Genomic DNA, 20,622 nt, shown 5'->3' with positions numbered 1-20,622 from the left:
GTCCACCACTCTTTGACATCGGCTTATTAAAATTGTTGACTTTTCATGCAAAATTCCAATGTGAGGGTTTTCTAACATGCACTGCCCATCTCAAGTCCATCCACAATATTTCAGTGGGATTCAAACCAGGACACTGACCAGATCAGTCCACAACTCTCTATTTCTTTCTTTCTTTTTTATTTTTTGCCCATTGTACTAATAAAAGCTTCACGTCAGCTTTGGTTTCACAGACGGACAGATTCCTTCACATTCTCTTCAAGGACTTTTTGATAAAATGCAGAATTCCCTAAGGCAGGGTTGGACAAACTTTTTGGCTCAGAGGCCACAATGACTTGAAATTCGACAGACGGGCCAGACCAGCATGAGATGGTTGGAGATTGTGCAAACTAATATGAATTACATGTTAAAGACAATACTGACAAAGTAAAGAATACTCACATTCAGTTTCAGCAGGAACAGTGTTGTTGGTCACCCTTTTCTGTCCATGCATCAAAGTCTGGTGTCAGTTTGGTTGTGGCAATTCTCAGGATGGATCTGAGGTGTTCATCGGTTAACTGGGATCTGTGGTGTGCTTTGTTGATGTTCATCACGCTTAACGTCTGCTCACACACGTAGGTAGATCCAAACAACACCAGCATCCTCTGTGACATCTTCCAGATGTTTGGAAACTTGGCTTCACTTAGTGAAGCATAAAAGTCATTCAGTTTAAGGGAGCTGAACTTCTCCTTTAAGACCGAGTCACTTTGAAGATCGATCAGTTCCAACTGCAACTCCTGAGGTGCTGTTTGTGGGTCTTGTGACAAAAGACATGATATCAGCTGAAGGGTCTTATCAATTTTTTTTTTCAAAATCAGAGAACAGAAGGCAGAATTCTCCGTGTAGGTCTTCTAGTAATTCCTTATATTTCATCACATATCCACTGGCCTCTGTCAGCATCACCAGTGTATGGAAATGAGCGAAGGATTTTTTTTTACATTTGTCTTGAGAATAAAGTCGGTTTGGCTTTGAAGGCTGTCACATTTGTGTACACTTCGTGCACAAATTGATCTTTCCCTTGCAGCTTCACGTTCAGCTCATTCATGTGCATCATCAGTATGTCCACAGCAAAAGCAAAATCACAGCCAATCTCTGTCGCGCAGCTCAGGAAAATCATCGGTTTTCCCGATAAACTCCAAAAATGAGCGAATCTCGCCTTTGAGCTCCCACACTCGCTGACATACTTTCCCAAACTTAACCAGCGGACATGAGAGTGGTAAAGCAAGTCCTGGTGATCAGCATCAGTCTCTTCAGGAAATTTAATGAACTAACGATGCTGAAAGCCCTCTTCTGGCTTCATGACATGATCAAGGTGCAAAACTGACTTAAAGAGAGCTTCCTGGTGGATTATGCAGTGTAGGAAAATCACATCCAGCTCAGGGTTTTCCTCCTTCAATTTATCCTGGATTCTTTACAGCAGCCCAACGTTTTTTCCTGTCCAGTTTGACGATCCATCCATTGACGAGTTTCCACCACAGCAGCTTCATCCTCTGGATGACCCAGACATCCTGTCCTACAGACCTCTCCACGTGTTTTCCCTTCATGGATTCATGGTCAAAAATTCCTCCATTGTCTGAAAATGTTCATTAATCCCTCTAATAAAAAATAAAAGATGAGCAGTGTCTTTTATGTCATTACTTTCGTCTAGTGCTAATAAATATAGCTTAAAGGACTCCGCTTTTTCGTTCAGTGAGCTGGCTAAGTCTTCGTCCATTAGTTCAACACGGCGAGTAACTGTCCTGCTGATAAACTAATTTTTTCAAATTTGTTTTTGCTCTCTGGACACAGGAGACCTGCTGTCTCTACCATGCATTCTTTCAAAAACTCCCCTTCAGAGAAAGGCTTGCCAGCCTTTGCTATTTTGAATGCTAGCAAATAACTTGCCTTCGTGCTTGACTCTTGAATCGTAGTTTGCAGAAAAAACATATTTTCCTGAGTCTGTAAACTGGCTGCCAGCCTCTGAGCCGTAGCTGTCCATTCCTGCGCTGACTGGTTGCTCGCGTAGTTAGCATGCTGCATGGAAAAGTGCCGGCTGATATTGTATTCTTTAAAAACCGGAACGGTTTCACTGCAAATAAGACATACAGCCTTTGAACGGACTTCAGCGAAAAAATATTTAGTCGTCCACTCCTTCGAAAACACTCGACACCATAGACTGTATATAAAAATGGACATAGCATCTGGCTCCAGAATTGAAGCCCACCCGGAAGTATCAAAAACTTGCAATATCACGCCGTCCGCTAGGATTGTCTCCAAAAAGCTTTTTCTCCGTAGACCCCAATTCATTTTTGGAAAAAATAAAATTTGATAGACTGATTTTCTACAGCTCAGGATTTTTTTCCCGTTAGTTTTCATGGTCAAAATGAGAGATCAGGTGGCCGATCTTTAAATAAATCAATACTGAATTTTAAATAAATCGTTAAAGTTGGCAGAGCCAGGGGGCGTGGCTATACTTGATAGACAGCAACAGAAGCCTCTGCGGTAAAATGTGGGCGGGATAAGAGAGTTCTCAGCCAATCCTGCCCCTCGTTGCTCTCCGGTCCAGCCTGTTTGATGACGCTTTTTACATCACTGGCTCCAAAAAAAATCCAAAACGGCGACCAGGAAGTAGCAAAATCCGGGCTTCATTTTCTCAGCCAATGACGTACATATTGTTCTCAGCGTTGAAACCAACGGGTGACGTCACGGTTAGTTTACACCTGCTCGACACTCATTCTTTGATTCATTCATTGTTACTGCAGAGCTCAATGCAGCTGCACAGTAGAAGAAGAGAAAATAAACCAACAAAGGTCAGTTGTGTCTGGAGCGCGCCATCTAGTGGGGTCAACAGAAACGTCGGGTACTGCAGGGGAAGGCCAAATGAATGTGGTCTTTACTGTAATTTCATCAATTCTAATCTTGACAAAATAATTTCGCGGGCCTGATTGAAAAGCCTAACGGGCTGCATGTGGCCCGGGGGCCGTAGTTTGCCCATGCCTGCCCTAAGGCAATGAAGCATCCCCAAACCACAATATTTTCACCACCCTTCACAGTTAGTGTGAGATTTTTCTCCTGAAAAGCTACCCTTAGTCCATGCCAAACATGTCTGCTGTTAGTGTGCTGTCTGTGGCCAACCAGCTCTATCTTTGATTCGTCTGTCCGGAGCACATCATTCCAAACGGCCTGCTCTTTGCCTGTATGTTCAATGTCAATTTAGTTTTACTCTAATGTTCTTTTTGGTCACCAAGGGCTTTTTCCTGATCTCCCTCTGATTGTACACATGCCTTTTCACACTAGCGGCTGCAAGCGTTTTCTACAGATCTGAACAAAAAACAGTCTGCTCTTGGGTTGAATTTGCTGGGGCAGCCAATCCAGTTGTTTGAAATCTGTGCCACCTGGAGGTGATTTTCTCTACAGTGGAGTGATTCATTTCAAATAATCTGGAGATTAGAGCACCTTGGAGATCTTTTAGATCTTTGCATGAGGAGAAGGGAAGTGAAAGAGAAGAGATAAACAGATCCTAGAATTTCAAAAAAGAGTGGTTTTACACCTGCCAATCTCTAAGGAGGTTCCAACTTTTGGCACCTGATCTGGAACTGCTGAATTTAATTTTATGGTTTTGAATGTGTCATAAATGTAGGAATGGAGTTACTTTTTTAAAATTTATATTAGAACGTCTACACAAAAAAAAGGGCTTTAACTAAAGGTTTGTTAGCTAAAGTCAGTTCAAGTGTATGGCAGCACGGACTTTAAGTGTTGGTGTTGGATAACTGGAGCCATTCTTCTTGTAATCTTGAAAGGTCTTCATTGTAAATTTCCTTCTTTTGTCCATGCCAGCTTTTCTCCACTCGCATAACGCACATGCTTGGTATCGCTGGAACAAACAACTTTCAAATGACCAGTTAGAGGCGTGCGTTTAGCATTTTTTTAAAAGACATTACCTCACTGTGCGTGTAGAAGCTCCGAGACAGACAGAAGGTTTCCTGTTTTTCATGGTCGTACATTCACCTTCCAGCACAGTACCTATAATAATAGCTACATTGTGCTGACGATGAAATATTATGAAATGTGAAGTTTGACATCGGTGCTGTAATACAACAATGTTACCATGAGGGGATTATAGTAGTCCCCTGAATCTGTTTGTATACTCATTAATATGGATATAAGCTTAAAAAATGCAGAAAAATCAAATTAAGACACATCGATAGATAGATAGATAGATAGATAACTTTTCTCCACTTTATTTCTCTCATTTTAATTCTCTCAAATCACACAGAAAAGACCATTTTAAACATAAGGTCCAATAAAAAAAGAATAATAAAAAAGAATTAAAACTTGTAAAGATAAATCTGAATGCACAAAGTCCTTGGGAGATTATTCTCTCCTAATACTATTTTACATGTAAATGAAAAAAAAGTCCAAACACAAACATAAAGGAATTTAAAGGGCCATCCATGATATTTCATGTTTGGAACAGCGTGCTTGTATGTAGAGGATTTGATTTACAAGTCTTGTACACTGTAAATGTTGCATTCCATGTAAAGATTTTGTGCAAATTGTTTACATGTTACTAGATATGGAAACGTTTGTTGTACGCTACTCTGTGTTTGGCAGACAAATTTCTTGGTGGTTCTTTTTGAACAAGTTTAGATCTTCTGCACAATCAGAAAACCTCCTCTATTAGTAGCCTTCATCTAATGCTAATACGTATTTAATTAAAACCTAATAGGCTACATAAATATATATTTTTGAGTACATCAGGTCATCAGGTCAGTTTGAAAGGATAAACATAAAGTTTCACGTGATTTTAAAAAAAAGATGTATTTTGAAGACTTGGGAATAACATTAGTCATACTCTTGGCTAGAGAATAGTTCCTACCTACAGTATACTTATTGCTTACTTATTAAAGACTTGTCTTTCTTAGAGGCCAGTTTTAGATGTAGATTTATGATGTTTCCTCGAGACCGTAAGAGCCAAGTTCCTGCTTCGTTTGGAGCAACAGGCCTGTGAGATCAGAAGCACAGAGAGTATCGTGTTTAGTTTGAGTAGGAGATGAAGGAGGAGAGTCGCTTCACATGTCAAATGTCTTCAGAGGCAACATTCATCTTCTCATCGTTGATCTCACCATCTAAGTGCTCTTGTAAATTTAACACCTACAATAGCGCAAATTACAGAATACAAGGGGCTGAAGCTGTGACTTTCCTTTTGTGGCGTTTCCATGATCACCAGCATCAAGCTACGGCAAAACTGTACCATCATAGCTGAAATATAACCCATCTTGAGAGGTTTTATGGCTACTCTAACCCAAGAAGATACATACTATAGTGCCAAGTCAATCTTGTGTCTTGTGAAAAATTTGTCCAAATAAATGCACAGTCAGAAAGTAATCCTGGAAGCCAGTGTGGTCATAATTTATTATGTCAAAGAATCTGCTGCTTTGCGGTTCTTTGTGCTTGCATCAGGTATAAACGAGCACCACACAGTAAACTTCTTAAAACTTTACTTTGACAGTAATTCCTTACCTGGTGTAATCTAGGACATCACAGCAAATGGATGTTTTTTAGGGGGAACAGATTAGATAAAACACACTGTTATGTTGGTGCCTCTGGCGCTACAGATGTTCATCAGTCTCTCCAGCCTTCCAGCAACTGAAGTACTGGGTTTCTTTTAATAACCTGCAAAGTCTAAACTTAAAAGACAAATTTAATTGCAGAGCATTTCAAGTTTCTCAGTCAATCAGCTGTAAGCCACAGAAGGCCATGCTATTTTTCATTTTAGAGCAGGTGTTTTTTTTTGTACATGATGTGAAGCCAGGAGCAGCCTTGATTGTTTATTAAAAATGACTGTGGAATAAATAAGACAAACAACCCACATGCTGACTGAATCATATTCTAATCATGAGTAATTAGTGACTGAATTGTTTAATTACTGGCTCAGGGGTGCAGTAATATTTAAAATCAAACATAAGGAGAAGCTAACTATACGGGAACCTCGACTTACAATTCACCTTTTGATGTTAGAGGACTAAAACACAGCGTCACTCGTGTCTGTCACCCTTCGACCCTCATCAGCTCTTTACGTAACACCGTCTCATCTGTCGGTTGTCTCAGTTGCAGCCATAAACAAACTCAGATGGCGGGCGATGCATACTGTATATTTCCATCTGGTCTCTGAGAAGTGTCCACCTGCCAGGCTTTCCCAATTCCGCCGGATGTATCCGCTTGGCAGTGCAACACCACTAATTATACTGATCCCAGTCTGGGCCTTGAAATTCCCTTCTTGCTTGAGAGAATATTTTTGGGACAAGCCCAAACTTTTTCACTCTTGATGTCTGCAGCCCATCTGTTGTTCTTTTATAGAGCTTTTACAGCCTTTACAGCAAAATACTTTCCCTTTTATCCCATATTTACAGAGTCTGATATGTCCTCAAGTCAAATATCAAGTTAATTTTGAATTTGATGCCCTAGTTGTTGTTGTTTTTTTATTGCATCTGATTGCTGCCTCCAAACATCCTTCATTGAGGATTTTCATGTTAGTTTAACTTGCACAGATTGTGTTTTTCCACTTTATTTGCACACTTTATATTTGGAAACACTTCTTTCTCTCACCTCCTACCTGAGAGAAAAAAGTGTTTTGATCAGATTAGACAACAGTTCTTTATTCCCTGCTCCCTTTGAATCCCATGCCCCCAAAAGATCCATCTGAGGGCCCATTTTATCTCTCGTACATGATTCCCCAGTGCTCTTTTTTGAACAATACAACGTCCCTATCCACTGTTGCATGGCTTTACCTGTGAGTGCTCACTAACTAATGAGCCATTTCATTGTTTGAACAACATCAGGTGCTGGATGGTGAGGCATTTCCCTCAAATAAATAAAAATAGACCTCAACTAATCATATTTTACCCTTTTAGCTTTGCCACTAAACTCAGCAATGTGCTTTGGTCACCTGTCTGTAATGTAATTAAATACCCTGAACTTGCCTTTAAACTTAAACATATGTCAGTAGTGGACAGTCTTTTTTAATCCCCTTATAATTAAATTAATGGGATCTCAGTCTTATAAGGAACTAGAAACAGTCATCTGTGCTCTTATTAGCTCTCAGCTGGACAACTGTAACTCACTGTGTTCTAAGATATTTAACTACAAATGGTTCAAAATGAGGCTGCACAGTGGATTGGTGGTTAGCACTTATGTCTTGCAGCTATAAGATCACCGGTTTGCATCCCAGCATTCCAGTGATCTTTCTAAATGGAGTTTGCATGTTCTCATTGTCCATGAGTGGGTTTTCTCTGAGTTCTCCGGCTTCCTCCCACAGTCCAAAAACATGCTGAGGTTAATTGGTAACTCTAAGTTGTTGGTAGATGAATGTGAGTGTGATTGTTTATCTTTATCTGTAGCCCTGTGATAGACTGGTGACCTGTCCAGGATGTCCCCTGTCTTCACCCTAAGTCAGCTGGGATAGACTCCAGCCCCCCACGACCCTAATGAGGCTTAAGCGGTGTATAGATCAATGGATGCATGGACGGTTCAAAATGAAGCTGCTGGACTTCTAACTTGGACAAATTAAAGACAACACATCTCATGCTCTAGTCCACTCGCTGGTTACTGGTGAAATATAGGATTATTAGTAAAAAATCATCTTTTCTTTATAAAATCCTCAATGGATTACCTGCACAACACATTGCTAATCTGCTGACTCCATAATCTGGTATAAGGTCCTCACAATAACTCCTCTCCCATTCACAACTCAAAACCAAAGGTGACTAGTATTTCTTATTTTTGCTCTGAAATAGTCTCCCTTCCCATAATACGGTAAACGCTATTCCACCTCTGATGGTTTAAAATCAGGTTTAATAAAAGCACTTTATTTCTCTTACTGTTCACATCAGTCTGCTGTTGCCCCTTGGTCGTGTACTCTTAACTTAATCTTACTGTGAATAACTCTGTTGCTGCCTTTTATTCCGCTTCCTCATTTCCCATTTAGGCTTCACCTTGGCTCTCATGTTTCTGTGGTTGTCGTGTTTTGTGTTTGTTTTTAACTTTTGCATTGTTAATTCATCTGTCTCGTCTGGGAAGCACTTCTGTTGTTTTTTTTTTAATTGTGCTGTATAAATAAAAGTGACTGGACTCGGCTTGACTTTTCTATCTTGAATGAATCATATGAGAAACTACCACTAACTACTGTGTCTTTAACTGCCTCCATCCACATCTTCCCAGTCTGCTTTCTGTCAGTCTCTCTGAGGTCGGTGTGTTGTGGTTCTGACAATAACATTCGCGGACAGACTAACAAACTCTGCCAGATCGCTGCGACTTGCGGCTAGTGACCTGAGGTCGGCTAACCAGACCACAGACGGCTCGCACTCGTGTAAACAGACACAACATAACATGCATGGGTAGATAAGTCAGGACACATGATGTACACATGCACACATGCAAATGGGAACCTTGCATAGTTTCCTTTGTACTGAAAGCAAGACAAAAGTCTGAAACTAAACCCTTCTGTTTTCACACCAGAGTTCACAGAAGATGCTTTCTTTCCTCATTTAGCTTTTTATTCAATGTATAATAATTCATTTACATTACATTGTCTTACAGTTCTGTTTTGGGCTTTGATCCAGCCTGCTCGACCTCCTGAAACACATGAAAGAGAAATAAGTGAAATACAGCAGATGAAACAGTGGACACTTGTGCACAGAATTTCACATTCATGGACTTTATCTTTTTAAATCATTCCTAGTTGACTTGTGAAGATATTTATTAATTTCTTTATTTTTAAAATGAACATGGGACAGAAGGTAGACAAACAAAGAACTTGTCAATCCCATTTACAAAGTAAACATAATGAATATAGTTTGGTAGTTATAATTAAGGAGATACAGTCAAAGCATTTCATTTTCGAGTAAAGTTTCCGACAGCTTGATAACATTCTGCGGAAAACTGTGACTTTCCTTGAGGCAAATGAACAAAACCAGTAAATTGCAGCTGCAAGTTGTAGAAGTGATTGTGTTACTGGTGATTTTGGTGACAGTAAATGAAGGGAAGCAGTGCTGTTATCAGCAGTAACTCAAGGTGACTGATGAAGAAGCTGCTGCTGTGAGTGAGAATTTTAAAGAAGATAAGCTTTGTCAGTCTAATAATGAAGCTTTTTTTCTTTTTGATAAACCTTGTCTTGAACACATTATTTCAAAGGAAGCAAAGATTTGCTAAGGACTGCTGCGCTGTGCACCTGAAATAGTTGTTTCCAGTGGTCTAAAATCTTTAAATCTCGAAAAAAGCAAAAAAATTATAATAGTCAAAGATGTTCTTCCATTCGAGTTTCTAAAATCTTTTAATCTTGAAATGATAATAAACTTTAGAATCCAGAACTTTCATTTGTTATACAGAATTTCTACAGTGTTGCTGCTTTTATTCAAGTAAAAGAGGCATTTTTTTCCCTTCCACTGGCGGCTATTCACACAATATAATGAAATCTGAATTCAGACTTTTTAGTGCCACAGTTTCGTCTGTCTGAAGGCTTCAGACTGTGTGTCACACCCAGCTGGAGCTCTGTGTGGTGTCACAGAGCAAATTGGTGCACAGACCAGAGGTTTCCTGTCTGTTGTGTGGCACATATACTTTACAATGACAGCAAGAAGTGCTTGTAGTCTTGTTGTCCACCACTCGCGTGGCCCAGTCTCGCTGTCATTTTCCTTTCTTCACTTGGAGCAAATTATCGTTTCTTGGTTTTTTAAACTTTGCTGCGCTGTATAACTCCAATGAAAGTGCCACCAGAGTGCTTAAGTTCTTCAGCAAAAGTTGTTTCTCTTGACCAATAAAGTGTCCCTTTTGATAAATGAAGTAAATTTTAGAATTGGACTCAAAATCTGTGTACATTTCATAGTAATACAGGACTTTTGTGTAATGGGCTGCATTCAAAATTCAAGAATTCAGTAGTGTTACTCATCAGTTCACACTGTAATAAAAACATACACTTATCAGTTGGGACTAGTTTTACATTGTGGCTGCCCACCTTCAGTTCTCCTCGTAGGAACGACTGACAGAACTCTCGCACTCGCTCTGCAGAAAGCTCTCCTTCAGGTAGGAGCCATTTCATGTCAGAGTCACCGTCGTAGATGCCAATTCGTGGGAGATCCTGTGACTTGAGGCCAAAGTAGCTAAGCGACTTATAGTTGGACTTCACGGCTCCATTAATCAGAACGAACAAGAACTGAAACAAAGGAACAGACATTTAACTTTATGATCTAATTGCATGTTAGATCAAGTCATTTGAATCGTGGCAGAATATGAATGAGGTATGTTGTAGGCCTGGGTATCGATTCAAATTTCAAGAATCGATTCGATTCCGATTCTTGAGATTCAGAATCGATTATTTCGAGTCTGTAGCACGTTTGAGATGAGGCTCCAATCCTCATCGATGTAGTGTGCTGTCACACTCATGTAAGATTCTGTAGCCAGGGACGTCCACGTGTCACTTGTAATGGCCAATCTCTCAGCTGACTGCAGCTTGCTTTTCACCCCTTCTTTTACTACGTCGTATATGTTTGGGATAACTTGTTCAGCCATGCGTTTTCGTGTCACCATAGTGCGGTTCACATACCTTGATGAGCCGCCTGAAGCCCGGGTTTTCAACAACGGAATACGGGACCATGGCACTGCAAATAAAGCCCGCTATCGCCTCGGTTATTTTGTTAGCGCGTGGAGAGCTAGCTGGTAGTTGTAGAGCTTCCTTAAGTTTTTTTTGTTGCGGTCCGGCGGCCTTGGACATGATGTCTTGGTGGTGTCGCTGCATGTGGTTCCTGAGGTTGGTCGTGTTTCCACAAAACTTTACCTCCATCTGGCATATCTTGCAAATGGCTTTGCTCTTGTCAAGCTCCTTTCTTGAATCGTCGTTCCTAAACTCGAAATAATTCCAGATATCCGCTTTGAGCGACTCTGGCCTTTTCAAATCTGGAGTTTGGCTAACTGCACAGCTATCGCCCGATGCCATGTTGTTAAGAGAACTCGCAGTATCTTCACACCGCACCTGCTCGAGTCACGTCACTAGTGGGGTTAAAGTTCACCCAGGAAAAAATAAATGTAAAAATATATGTGTGTATAAAAATCAGTCTTTTGACGTGCGAATCGATTTTTTGAAATTTAAATGAGAATCGATTTAAAATCGGCGAATCGACTTTTTCAACCCAGCACTAGTATGCTGTGAACTTGCCACTGCTGAACTTGTCAGATGCTTTTATGAGAACTTGCTCAGCCTGTGAAATGCAGAGATTGACTTGAAACTGCTCCTCTGGAGGTGAAGGAAGTTTCTCAGTATTCTCACCTTTCCTGTGAACTCAGGGGCCACAGCTCCTATTTCCTTCTTGAGCTCAGTATATTCTTTAGTTCCTCTGTTGGCAAAGACCAGGAGGTGGGATTTCACATCTGAATTGAACAGACCCACAGCTGTCTGAGAGACACAGAAGAGAAGAGATAACAGCATATAAAAAGAGTGAGGTACAAGCTGGGAGAAGCACTACTTCCCACTGGCCGCCCAAGATCTTCTTTTTTGATCTAACAGCCAGAAGAAGTGTTCTTCCTCTTGCAATGACATCTGTGCACCTGTTCACTGCCCTTTGATTCCAGCTCTTTTTCTAGTTCAATATGTTTTCAATGAAAGAAGTGAAGAAATGTGAGAACAATTCACATTTAACAGCAGGAACCTTTTGAAAACAGAAGTTGAACGTACCACTTGGCTGTACTCTGTGATGTATCGAATCTCGTTGACGGAGATGAAGTTCACAAGACCATCAGCTTCTAACTTTTTAGCGTCAGCGATGACGAGGTTCTCCTGGTGGTTATCTGCCTGGATTACAGAACATCATCATCATCATCATGGTCATCACTCTGATAAAACTGATGGAATCCATAATGTGTTTCTATGAAAACATGTAGAGAAAATCAAGCATGGCTGTGATGGTGTATAGTACTTTTCTGAAGAGGGTGATGGTGTCTGAGTCGAGGCTATAGTCAGCCCACACTTCCTTCACTGTGCAAATGGCTGCAGGAACTGAGCGGACTTGCTTTGCAGCTTCCAGTAATTCCTTATAGCCGTGACTCTCCTCTCCCTGAAATATAGGGGAGATCATTTCAATTATATCTCTATTTTTTACTTTTATTTTCTCAACTTGTCCCAGTTTTTTCTTTAATTGATATGTGCTAATTATTATTCATACATTGAAGTTCAAAAGTTTTGGGTCACTTCGAAACGTCTTTATTTTTGAAATAAAAGCAAAGATAACGTTGAATTAATCAGAAATGCATTCTAGACATTGTTAATGTGGTAAATGACTATTCTAGCCGAAAACAGATGATTTTTAATGGAGTATCTCCATAGGGGTACAGAGGAACATTTCCAGCAACCATCACTCCTGTGTTCTAATGCTACATTGTGTTAGCTAACGGTGTTGAAAGGCTAATTGATGACTAGAAAACCCTTGTGCAATTATGTTAGCACGGAAAACATGAAATTGTCTGGAAGACCCCAAACTTTTGAACGGTAGTGTATCGTATTTGAATATTGTTCAGGCTGTTCACCACCACCAGTGGTTGCGAGGAATACCAGAAACTTTCCCATTACCAGAGTTTCTTCAGAGAACTGTTGCATGTGAACAAAAGGGAATTTCTAAAGTGCAGGTGGCAGAGAGAAAAAATGGAAAAAACAAAGAAGTAAATAAAGAGAGATGAGGCTGAGTCAAAGGAAGGTGAATCACATCTATTTCTGAGACACTGTTGCACGAGCTCTGGCACTCCGTTTTCTCATTTTGCAGCCTGTAATATGGGATCATTCTCAGTGAGTCACAGCACCAATATTTTGGTCACTTTCAGCATCACAGTCCAGCTATGTGCTACCCCTGTGCTCTCCGTCTCTCTCCTCCACTCTTCTCTCATGAACCTTCTCCCTGCGTTTGCACTTGTTTACGAGGGGGTCAGCGGAGCCAATCCCACAAGTCCTCAGATACGTATGCATTTCCTGTCAAGCCTGCCATCTTCCCCCGCACACACAGTCTGGCCAAAGAGCTCTCCACCGTGGGACAGCCAGCCACCCTCTGTCCTCACTGCACTGGTGCTGCCAAAGGTGTGGCCCCAGGAAATATATCCTTCTTCGAAATCTATTCGTGACAGCAGCATCACCGAGACCAGGATGCAAACAAACGCAGTATTTTTGGAGACCTCACAGTCTCACTCTCAGCTAATTGGTCTGATCATGTGTGGTTTGCTCCATGCATGTTAGCATAATTAACTAAACCATGAAACAGCTCCTCTGACCTTGTTTTAATGAAGCTTATTTGAGTCCGTGTTTCAGACTGTTGCTTTTTTAAAAAAATTTACACGCATTTTTCCTGTCTGACCTCCAAGAATCCGATGATCACCACTTCAGCCGAGTCAATGAAGGCCTCAACAGCTTCGGTGTTGTTCAGCCTGGGAAGGGCACTGTCTGCAAAATGAAAACATGAGATACACCAGAATCCAGCATAACTTGCACATCCCAGTTCAGTGTTTTAACAAGACCAAAAGTCTAAGTCTAAAGCCATGCACAGTGAGGCTGTACACATGTGGACAAAATTGTTGGTACCCCTCAGTTAAAGAAGGAAAAACCCACAATTCTCACTGAAATCACTTGAAACTCACAAAAGTAACAATAAATAAAAATTGATTGAAAATTAAATAATCAAAAACAGCCATTACTTTTGAATTGTTGATTAACATAATTATTTAAAAAAACAAACTAATGAAATAGGGCTGGACAAAAATGATGGTACCCATAACTTAATATTTTGTTGCACAACCTTTTGAGGCAATCACTGCAATTAAACGATTTCTGTATTTGTCAATGAACGTTCTGCAGCTGTCAACAGGTATTTTGGCCCACTCCTCATGAGCAAACAGCTCCAGTTGTCTCAGGTTTGATGGGTGTCTTCTCCAAATGGCATGTTTCAGCTCCTTCCACACATGTTCAATGGGATTCAGATCTGGGCTCATAGAAGGCCACTTTAGAATAGTCCAACGCTTTTCTCTCAGCCATTCTTGGGTGTTTTTGGCTGTGTGTTTTGGATCGTTGTCCTGTTGGAAGACCCATGACCTGCGACTGAGACCAAGCTTTCTGACACAAGGCAGCACATTTCTCTCCAGAATGCCTTGATAGTCTTCAGATTTCATCGTACCTTGCACACTTTCAAGACACCCTGTGCCAGATGCAGCAAAGCAGCCCCAAAACATTACTGAGCCTCCTCCATGTTTCACCGTAGGGACAGTGTTCTTTTCTTCGTATGCTTGGTTTTTGAGTCTATGAACATAGAGTTGATGTGCCTTACCAAAAAGCTCCAGTTTGGTCTCATCTGTCCAAAGGACATTCTCCCAGAAGCTTTGTGGCTTGTCAACATGCATTTTTGCAAATTCCAGTCTTGCTTTTTTATGAGTTTTTTTCAGCAGTGGTGTCCTCCTTGGTCGTCTCCCATGAAGTCCACTTTGGCTCAAACAACGACGAATGGTGCGATCTGACACTGATGTACCTTGGCCTTGGAGTTCACCTTTAATTTCTTTGGAGGTTGCTCTGGGCTCTTTGGATACAATTCCAACGATCCGTCTCTTCAATTTGTCATCAATTTCCTCTTGCGGCCACGTCCAGGGAGGTTGGCTACTGTCCCGTGGGTCTTGAACTTCTGAATAATATGAGCCACTGTTGTCACAGGAACTTCAAGCTGTTTAGAGATGGTCTTATAGCCTTTACCTTTAAGATGTTTGTCTATAATTTTTTTTCGGATGTCCTGGGACAATTCTCTCCTTCGCTTTCTGTTGTCCATGTTCAGTGTGGTACACACCTTTTCACCAAACAGCAGGGTGACTACTTGTCTCCCTTTAAATAGGCAGACTGACTGATTATGAGTTTGGAAACACCTGTGATGTCAATTAAATGACACACCTGAGTTAATCATGTCACTCTGGTCAAATACTTTTCAATCTTTTATAGAGGTACCATCATTTTTGTCCAGGTCTGTTTCATTAGTTTGTTTTTTTAAATAATTATGTTAATCAACAATTCAAAAGTAATGGCTGTTTTTGATTATTTAATTTTCAATCAATTTTTATTTATTGTTACTTTTGTGAGTTTCAAGTGATTTCAGTGAGAATTGTGGGTTTTTCCTTCTTTAACTGAGGGGTACCAACAATTTTGTCCACGTGTGTACATGGACATGGAGATTCAAGTTAACATCAACACACAGTAAACACATACCAATGTCTATTACACACACTGTAATGTCCTACAGCTTTACCTTCGCAGTTAAGCGTGTTAGCTTGCAAAAATTCCACAAATATTTTGTGATGTTCAGTGAGTGGGATCGAAAGTATCATTTATCCTCTGTGAGCTATGAATATTCGATTCAGTCTCTGATGTTGGATTCAAACTACTGATTGACTGACCACTGTTGCCATCATTAAAGGTCCCACATTGTGACCCCTTTAGATGAATTAAGGTTAAATGTCACATCTTTTCAGAATGCGTCTTTTAGTTTTTCAGTGAAACGTGCCACAAAGATTGTTTATTTTACCATGACTGCTGTAAAACGTGATTTTAAACCCATTTTTAAGTGGCTAATTCTCACTGGTTTAAAAGGCTTTGTACTCTAAAAACACAATAGAATTGCTTTTATTTTGTTTTTACCATATGGGACATTTTAAGCTGCATTGCTAGCGTGCAGAATAAATACATTTTGTTATTTTTTCTGTTTTTTTTAATAATAGAAAGATAAGCTCCTAGAGTTATTTCTGTTATTTTAGACCACCACCTTTATTTTAAGGACGTCAATGTCAGTCATAAGAACTACAGGACTAAAAAAGTGAATCATACAATTGACAAGTTATTTACTTTGTGTCAAATGCTGATCACAATGAAAATTCTAACATGCCAGAGTTTTGCAGGTCCAATACTTATCATACAGGCTCACACAGCTTTATTCATCAGGGCAACTCATTCACAGTTTATCTGATCTGGTCCATGTGCAGACAGTTCAAGACTTCCAAAGTCAGACATGAGCAACACACATGGGTCAGTTTAAGGGAACAACAAGCAGCAACAAATCAAATCAATCCATTTGTTGTAGTTCACATCAAAATAAGTAATTTATATATATATTTTAAATGGTTTTTAATGCAGTTCAGACTAAGCTAAGATGGTGAACATTGTTAGCTGAAGCTCATGGGAATGTAAGAAGTATTTGATCTTAAACTACTGAAAATTCACCTGATGATGGCACAAATGAATAAATAAATAAGCTAAGGAACCTCCAAAATCATTACAGTTCAATCTCAGTGGAATAATAATGTATTTCAGTGAAAAAACTAAATTGTGAATCTAATGCTGAGGGTAGAAGTAAAGTGTAAAGTATCACCAAAATCACTGGACTTGTCCGCTGGAGTCAATGAATGTATCAACAAAATACCAATCCAATCCACTCTGTGGCTGTACAAATATTTAATTCTACCAACCAGGAAGCGCAAAATTGAAAGAATGACTAAAAGCTGTGTAGGATGACAACAGTTGCAAAAAGGAATCACACATTAGGAGCAAGAAAATCATGTTGTGTTATAAATTTACATTAAGGAGAGACACATGACTATAATGATGATATAGAGTACTTAAAATAATTTACCTTTCTTTTTGGCAGTGACAGAAGACACCAGGAAGGCAAAAAATAGAGTAAGCAGCATGTTTGCAGTGATTCAACTCACGCAGAAGCAGGTACACTAAAGGTAAGCCAAAGAAAGCCCAGAAGACTCTATGTGGCTCTGTACAAAAAGTCCTGTCACCTCTGCCCTGTGTCTGATGGCCGCCACATGGCAGCCGGCTGTGGCTGCTGGGTCGTTTCTGCGCTCTGATTGGAAGCTCCATGAGAATCAGCCAGGTGCTGTTGATAAGTTTGGCTGTCGGACGCTGGACTACGTGTCATTGTGCGACAGGAGACACGAGTGTGTGTCTGAGTGTGTGTTTCCTGTGGTCATCTGAGGTTGAGGGGGTCATTAATGATGGGGTTAGCCCAGTTGAAGCGTACTTTTGTGCAGCATCAGACACCTTTTCTTGTGTCTTGATGTCTCATTAGCACCATCCTCTTAATAACTTTGCCCTTTAAATGTCTTCTGCCGCAATGTGCTATCTAAATCTGTTGCGTGTGAGGAGAAATAGCACTCTGGTTAATATTTATGACGGACCCCCAGGCAGGCTGCTAATAGCCGGTGAGGAGGCCTGTGCTAACAGAGAGAGGCCAATGATTAACTGGGCTGCACTTCAGTAGCTGCACCACATGAGGGACACAGCTCCTACTTATTTATCATCATGCAGAGAAAGCTCATTTTGCTTCTCAGCTATTTGGTGTTTGGAGACGCACTAAAATCAAACTGTTTTTCTGCAAAATTGTTTTGATAAAGAAGCTATCTATCAACAATTTTTGCTTGTTTCTCTTCTTTTAATCCTGTAAGACATCTATATGAAGATAGTAAAGTCTTATTCAAAATGATTTACTACATCCAGCTATCATTACTACAATGAATTTCGTACGTTATGTGAGTGTAAGGCAACATATCTGAATAAATCTCACATCTTTAAACTTCACAGTCCTAGAAAGGACAACGTCTGATGGTTCAGATTCCAAAACTTAATCTTGCTGCTTTTTCTGGTGCAGATGTGCATTTACTGAATGCCATAAAGGAACCAGCCACCAGTTATTAGATCCATAAGAAATCCACATGAATCTTTTTCAAATTACTGACCAAACAGTGATGGCAGAAATAATTGAACAAAATCTAAAAATGAGACGAGAAAAACAATACAGAGAGCATTTTCTGTCATAGCTCAATAGAGAAAGAACAAAGATCCACAATCAAACAGCAGCTCCTGCAGCCACAGAAATGTTGTCGTTTGTGTTGACGTTAAAACATAATTGCCGCATCTCTGAAATGCGGATTTATTTCACGGCAGCACCACAACAATTTATTAAACATGACTAAAAAAGTAGGATTTACGCAAAGTTTGACATTCCATTCAGCGACATCCTCCAAAAAAAAAAACTCGGTTAAAAATGCTTGCATGTTACATTTTGGTTTGCCACAGAAAGAAAAGGAAAAAAAAGAAAGAAAACAGCTCGATGCACAAAAATACACTGAACTCTTGAGGACAAGACAGTTTTTTACCGGAACCCAATAAACTTTCTCTTTTGCATCAATAAAATCCAAATACTTGTAACATATAACTCTAAAAATATTAAACACAAAAAGGCTCCTCTGATTGCAAACCCAAAATATTCTCACTGCTGTGTTCTCCTAAAGTTGTTTTGTACAATGTAATTGTCCTCACATGGTCAGTACAAGAAGGAGACTCATGAGAGCAATAATGAGAAAACCCTCAGGGTCCTGACGGCAGTAGTTTAAAAAAGAAAAAGAAAAAGAGACCACATGAAAGAAGCGAGACAGTTCTTAGTATGTACAAAGACATGAGCAGAATGCCAGGAGCTCAAATAATCAGGTCAGATAATCAGAAAAACAAAGCAATCACACAAGTAGAACACATAAATAATGAAGCAACCATTAGCAACAATAAACTTCACGTTGCAGCTCTGTGATGCTGTACAGCCATCATGCTGCTTTGAACCTCATACTAACACATCTTAGAATATGAAAGCGAGCACCGCATTATATGGCATTCCAGCTTATAGACATTCTATATGAAGACTGCGGTATCCGTCTGTGGCACCATGAACATCTGTATACAGTTTCACCTCAGTCTGTGCTGTAGTTGATGACCTATATTTCAGTCTGGAACAACATGCTGGATTTCCAGAGCTACAGTGACTATAAAAAGCTTTTGCTCCTTTTATTTATGTTGAAGAAATCTCAGGCCAATGAACCTTCCTCCAGTTGACTTCGGAGCCTCCCGCATACCCTCTGGTGAACTCTAGCCTGGATTTAATAAGGGCTTTTATCCACAGTGGCTCTCTATTTACCGCTCTCCTATGAAGCTCTGACTGCTGAAGAAAGGGCCGCAGTTGTTTGCACAGTCTCTCCCATCTCAGCAGCTGAAACTCATTCAGAGGAGTCATTGGTCTGGTCTCCTTCTTGCAAGGTCACTCAGTTTTTGAGGATGACCTGCACTTGGCAGATTTATATGTGTTGATGTTTCAATGCTAATAAGCCATTAAAGAGGGAAAACTTTCAAGGGGCAAGAATACTTTTTAAAGGCACTGCTAGCATTTTTTCAAATCAACAAATAAGAGAAACAGAAGACTTATTGGTTTATCCAGTGTGGTAATTATTATTAGGCTCACGAATGGGTTCATTATTATCACACAAACAAGTGTCGACAGTAATTATGGGACCAGTGTTGTTGTGTATGACCTGTGTTCAGATGGGTACTTAAGGGTAGCAGGAAAATTGTGCTGCAAATTAGGCCAACACTTTCCATCAGAGATTTATGACTTCTTGGAAATGTACATGAACATGTCACAGATATAGCATGAGCCTGCAGCTCTTCTCAGGCGAGGACGCGTGAAAGTAAAGCTTCTTAAAACACCGATTCTGTCTTTGCACCGTCACAGCACAGTGACGCATGATGCTTTAGATTACGGCCCACATATTACTGTGCATTTAATTACTGTATATAAGGTATCTGCTCAAAAAATGCATTACTTAATAATCTGCACTAAAGGGAAGTTTTAAATTATTGACAGAATAATATTACTTAGTAGCAAGGCAGGAATTGTAGCATAATACTGTTGATGTTTAAATATAATTATTTGTATTATCTTTTATTTTACAATTACAGTGTGTCTATGCAAAAATAAAATAGAAACTTTTTGATTTTATACATCATACATAAATTTATAGAACTTCTATATACTTGTTTTTAGGTCAAGTTTTATTATATTTTTAACAAATATTGGACTACAACATATAATTTCCCATTGTTTACAATACTTCTAGTGCAGCTAAAGTGTGTTTGCCATTTATATTAATGTTTATTCATTTAGTTAGACAAAGTTCGACTCCTTTTCATGACATAAGCATCAACATCTCCAGGTTTCCTGTTTGCACCTTGTAATATATCAATATAATCTTTCCAATTTACAAAACATTTACAGCATTATTTAGTTCTCAATCCGCATTAATGCAAATTTTAATCCCTTGTTTCTTGCACATCCTCACTTACTAATTATCTTCCTGTTGCCATATATGTACATTTACACTGCAACTTGTGTTTTGTAGACTCTCAAAGTCAGAATATAGCATAACTTTGGAGGAATTTGAGAAATCATCACACCTAGTGGCTAACAGCTGGAAAATGTTGGTAGCATTCAATTTTTCATCATCAATTATTCAATGTCTTATTCTGTCTGCCTGAAATCTGCGTCGTCTAGTGACACTTTAAAAGGCAACAAAGACAATTTCACTGTCTTTAAGTTATTGCAGTGCTGAGACAGTAAAGTTGGTGTTTATAACATTCCTGACATGAAGCATGCCTGAAAATGGCAGAAAAAAAAATGTAACAGGAAGAAAATGGAAGAAGCAGAAATGGATGGAACA

General features: G+C 39.7%; 1 protein-coding gene across 1 annotated transcript; it reads right to left on the bottom strand.

The window, feature by feature from the left end:
• Positions 1–8,548: 8,548 nt before the first annotated feature.
• LOC110965341 (endoplasmic reticulum resident protein 27) lies at positions 8,549–16,861 on the bottom strand. Its single transcript, XM_022214344.2, has 7 exons — positions 16,704–16,861; positions 13,404–13,489; positions 11,982–12,119; positions 11,741–11,857; positions 11,336–11,461; positions 10,028–10,225; positions 8,549–8,649 (listed from the first exon to the last, which is right to left on the bottom strand). Exons 1-7 carry the CDS (start codon positions 16,759–16,761, stop codon positions 8,608–8,610), a joined length of 765 nt encoding a protein of 254 aa, XP_022070036.1. The 5' UTR covers positions 16,762–16,861; the 3' UTR covers positions 8,549–8,607.
• Between the last annotated feature and the right edge of the window lie 3,761 nt (positions 16,862–20,622).

This window comes from Acanthochromis polyacanthus, chromosome 3 (assembly GCF_021347895.1).
Source record: "Acanthochromis polyacanthus isolate Apoly-LR-REF ecotype Palm Island chromosome 3, KAUST_Apoly_ChrSc, whole genome shotgun sequence".
NCBI classification, from domain to species: domain Eukaryota; kingdom Metazoa; phylum Chordata; class Actinopteri; family Pomacentridae; genus Acanthochromis; species Acanthochromis polyacanthus.
The sequence above is the reverse complement of the archived record's forward strand: the minus strand, read 5'-3'. Positions and strand labels throughout refer to the sequence as shown.

Excerpts from the sequence above, each read along its gene's own strand:
- LOC110965341 (XM_022214344.2), bottom strand. The coding sequence starts at position 16,761 with ATGCTGCTTACTCTATTTTTTGCCTTCCTGGTGTCTTCTGTCACTGCC. Across the intron at positions 11,462-11,740 it reads TCACAGAGTACAGCCAAGTG|ACAGCTGTGGGTCTGTTCAA; the intron begins GTACGTTCAACT and ends TGTGTCTCTCAG. Across the intron at positions 10,226-11,335 it reads CCCCTGAGTTCACAGGAAAG|TTCTTGTTCGTTCTGATTAA; the intron begins GTGAGAATACTG and ends CCTTTGTTTCAG.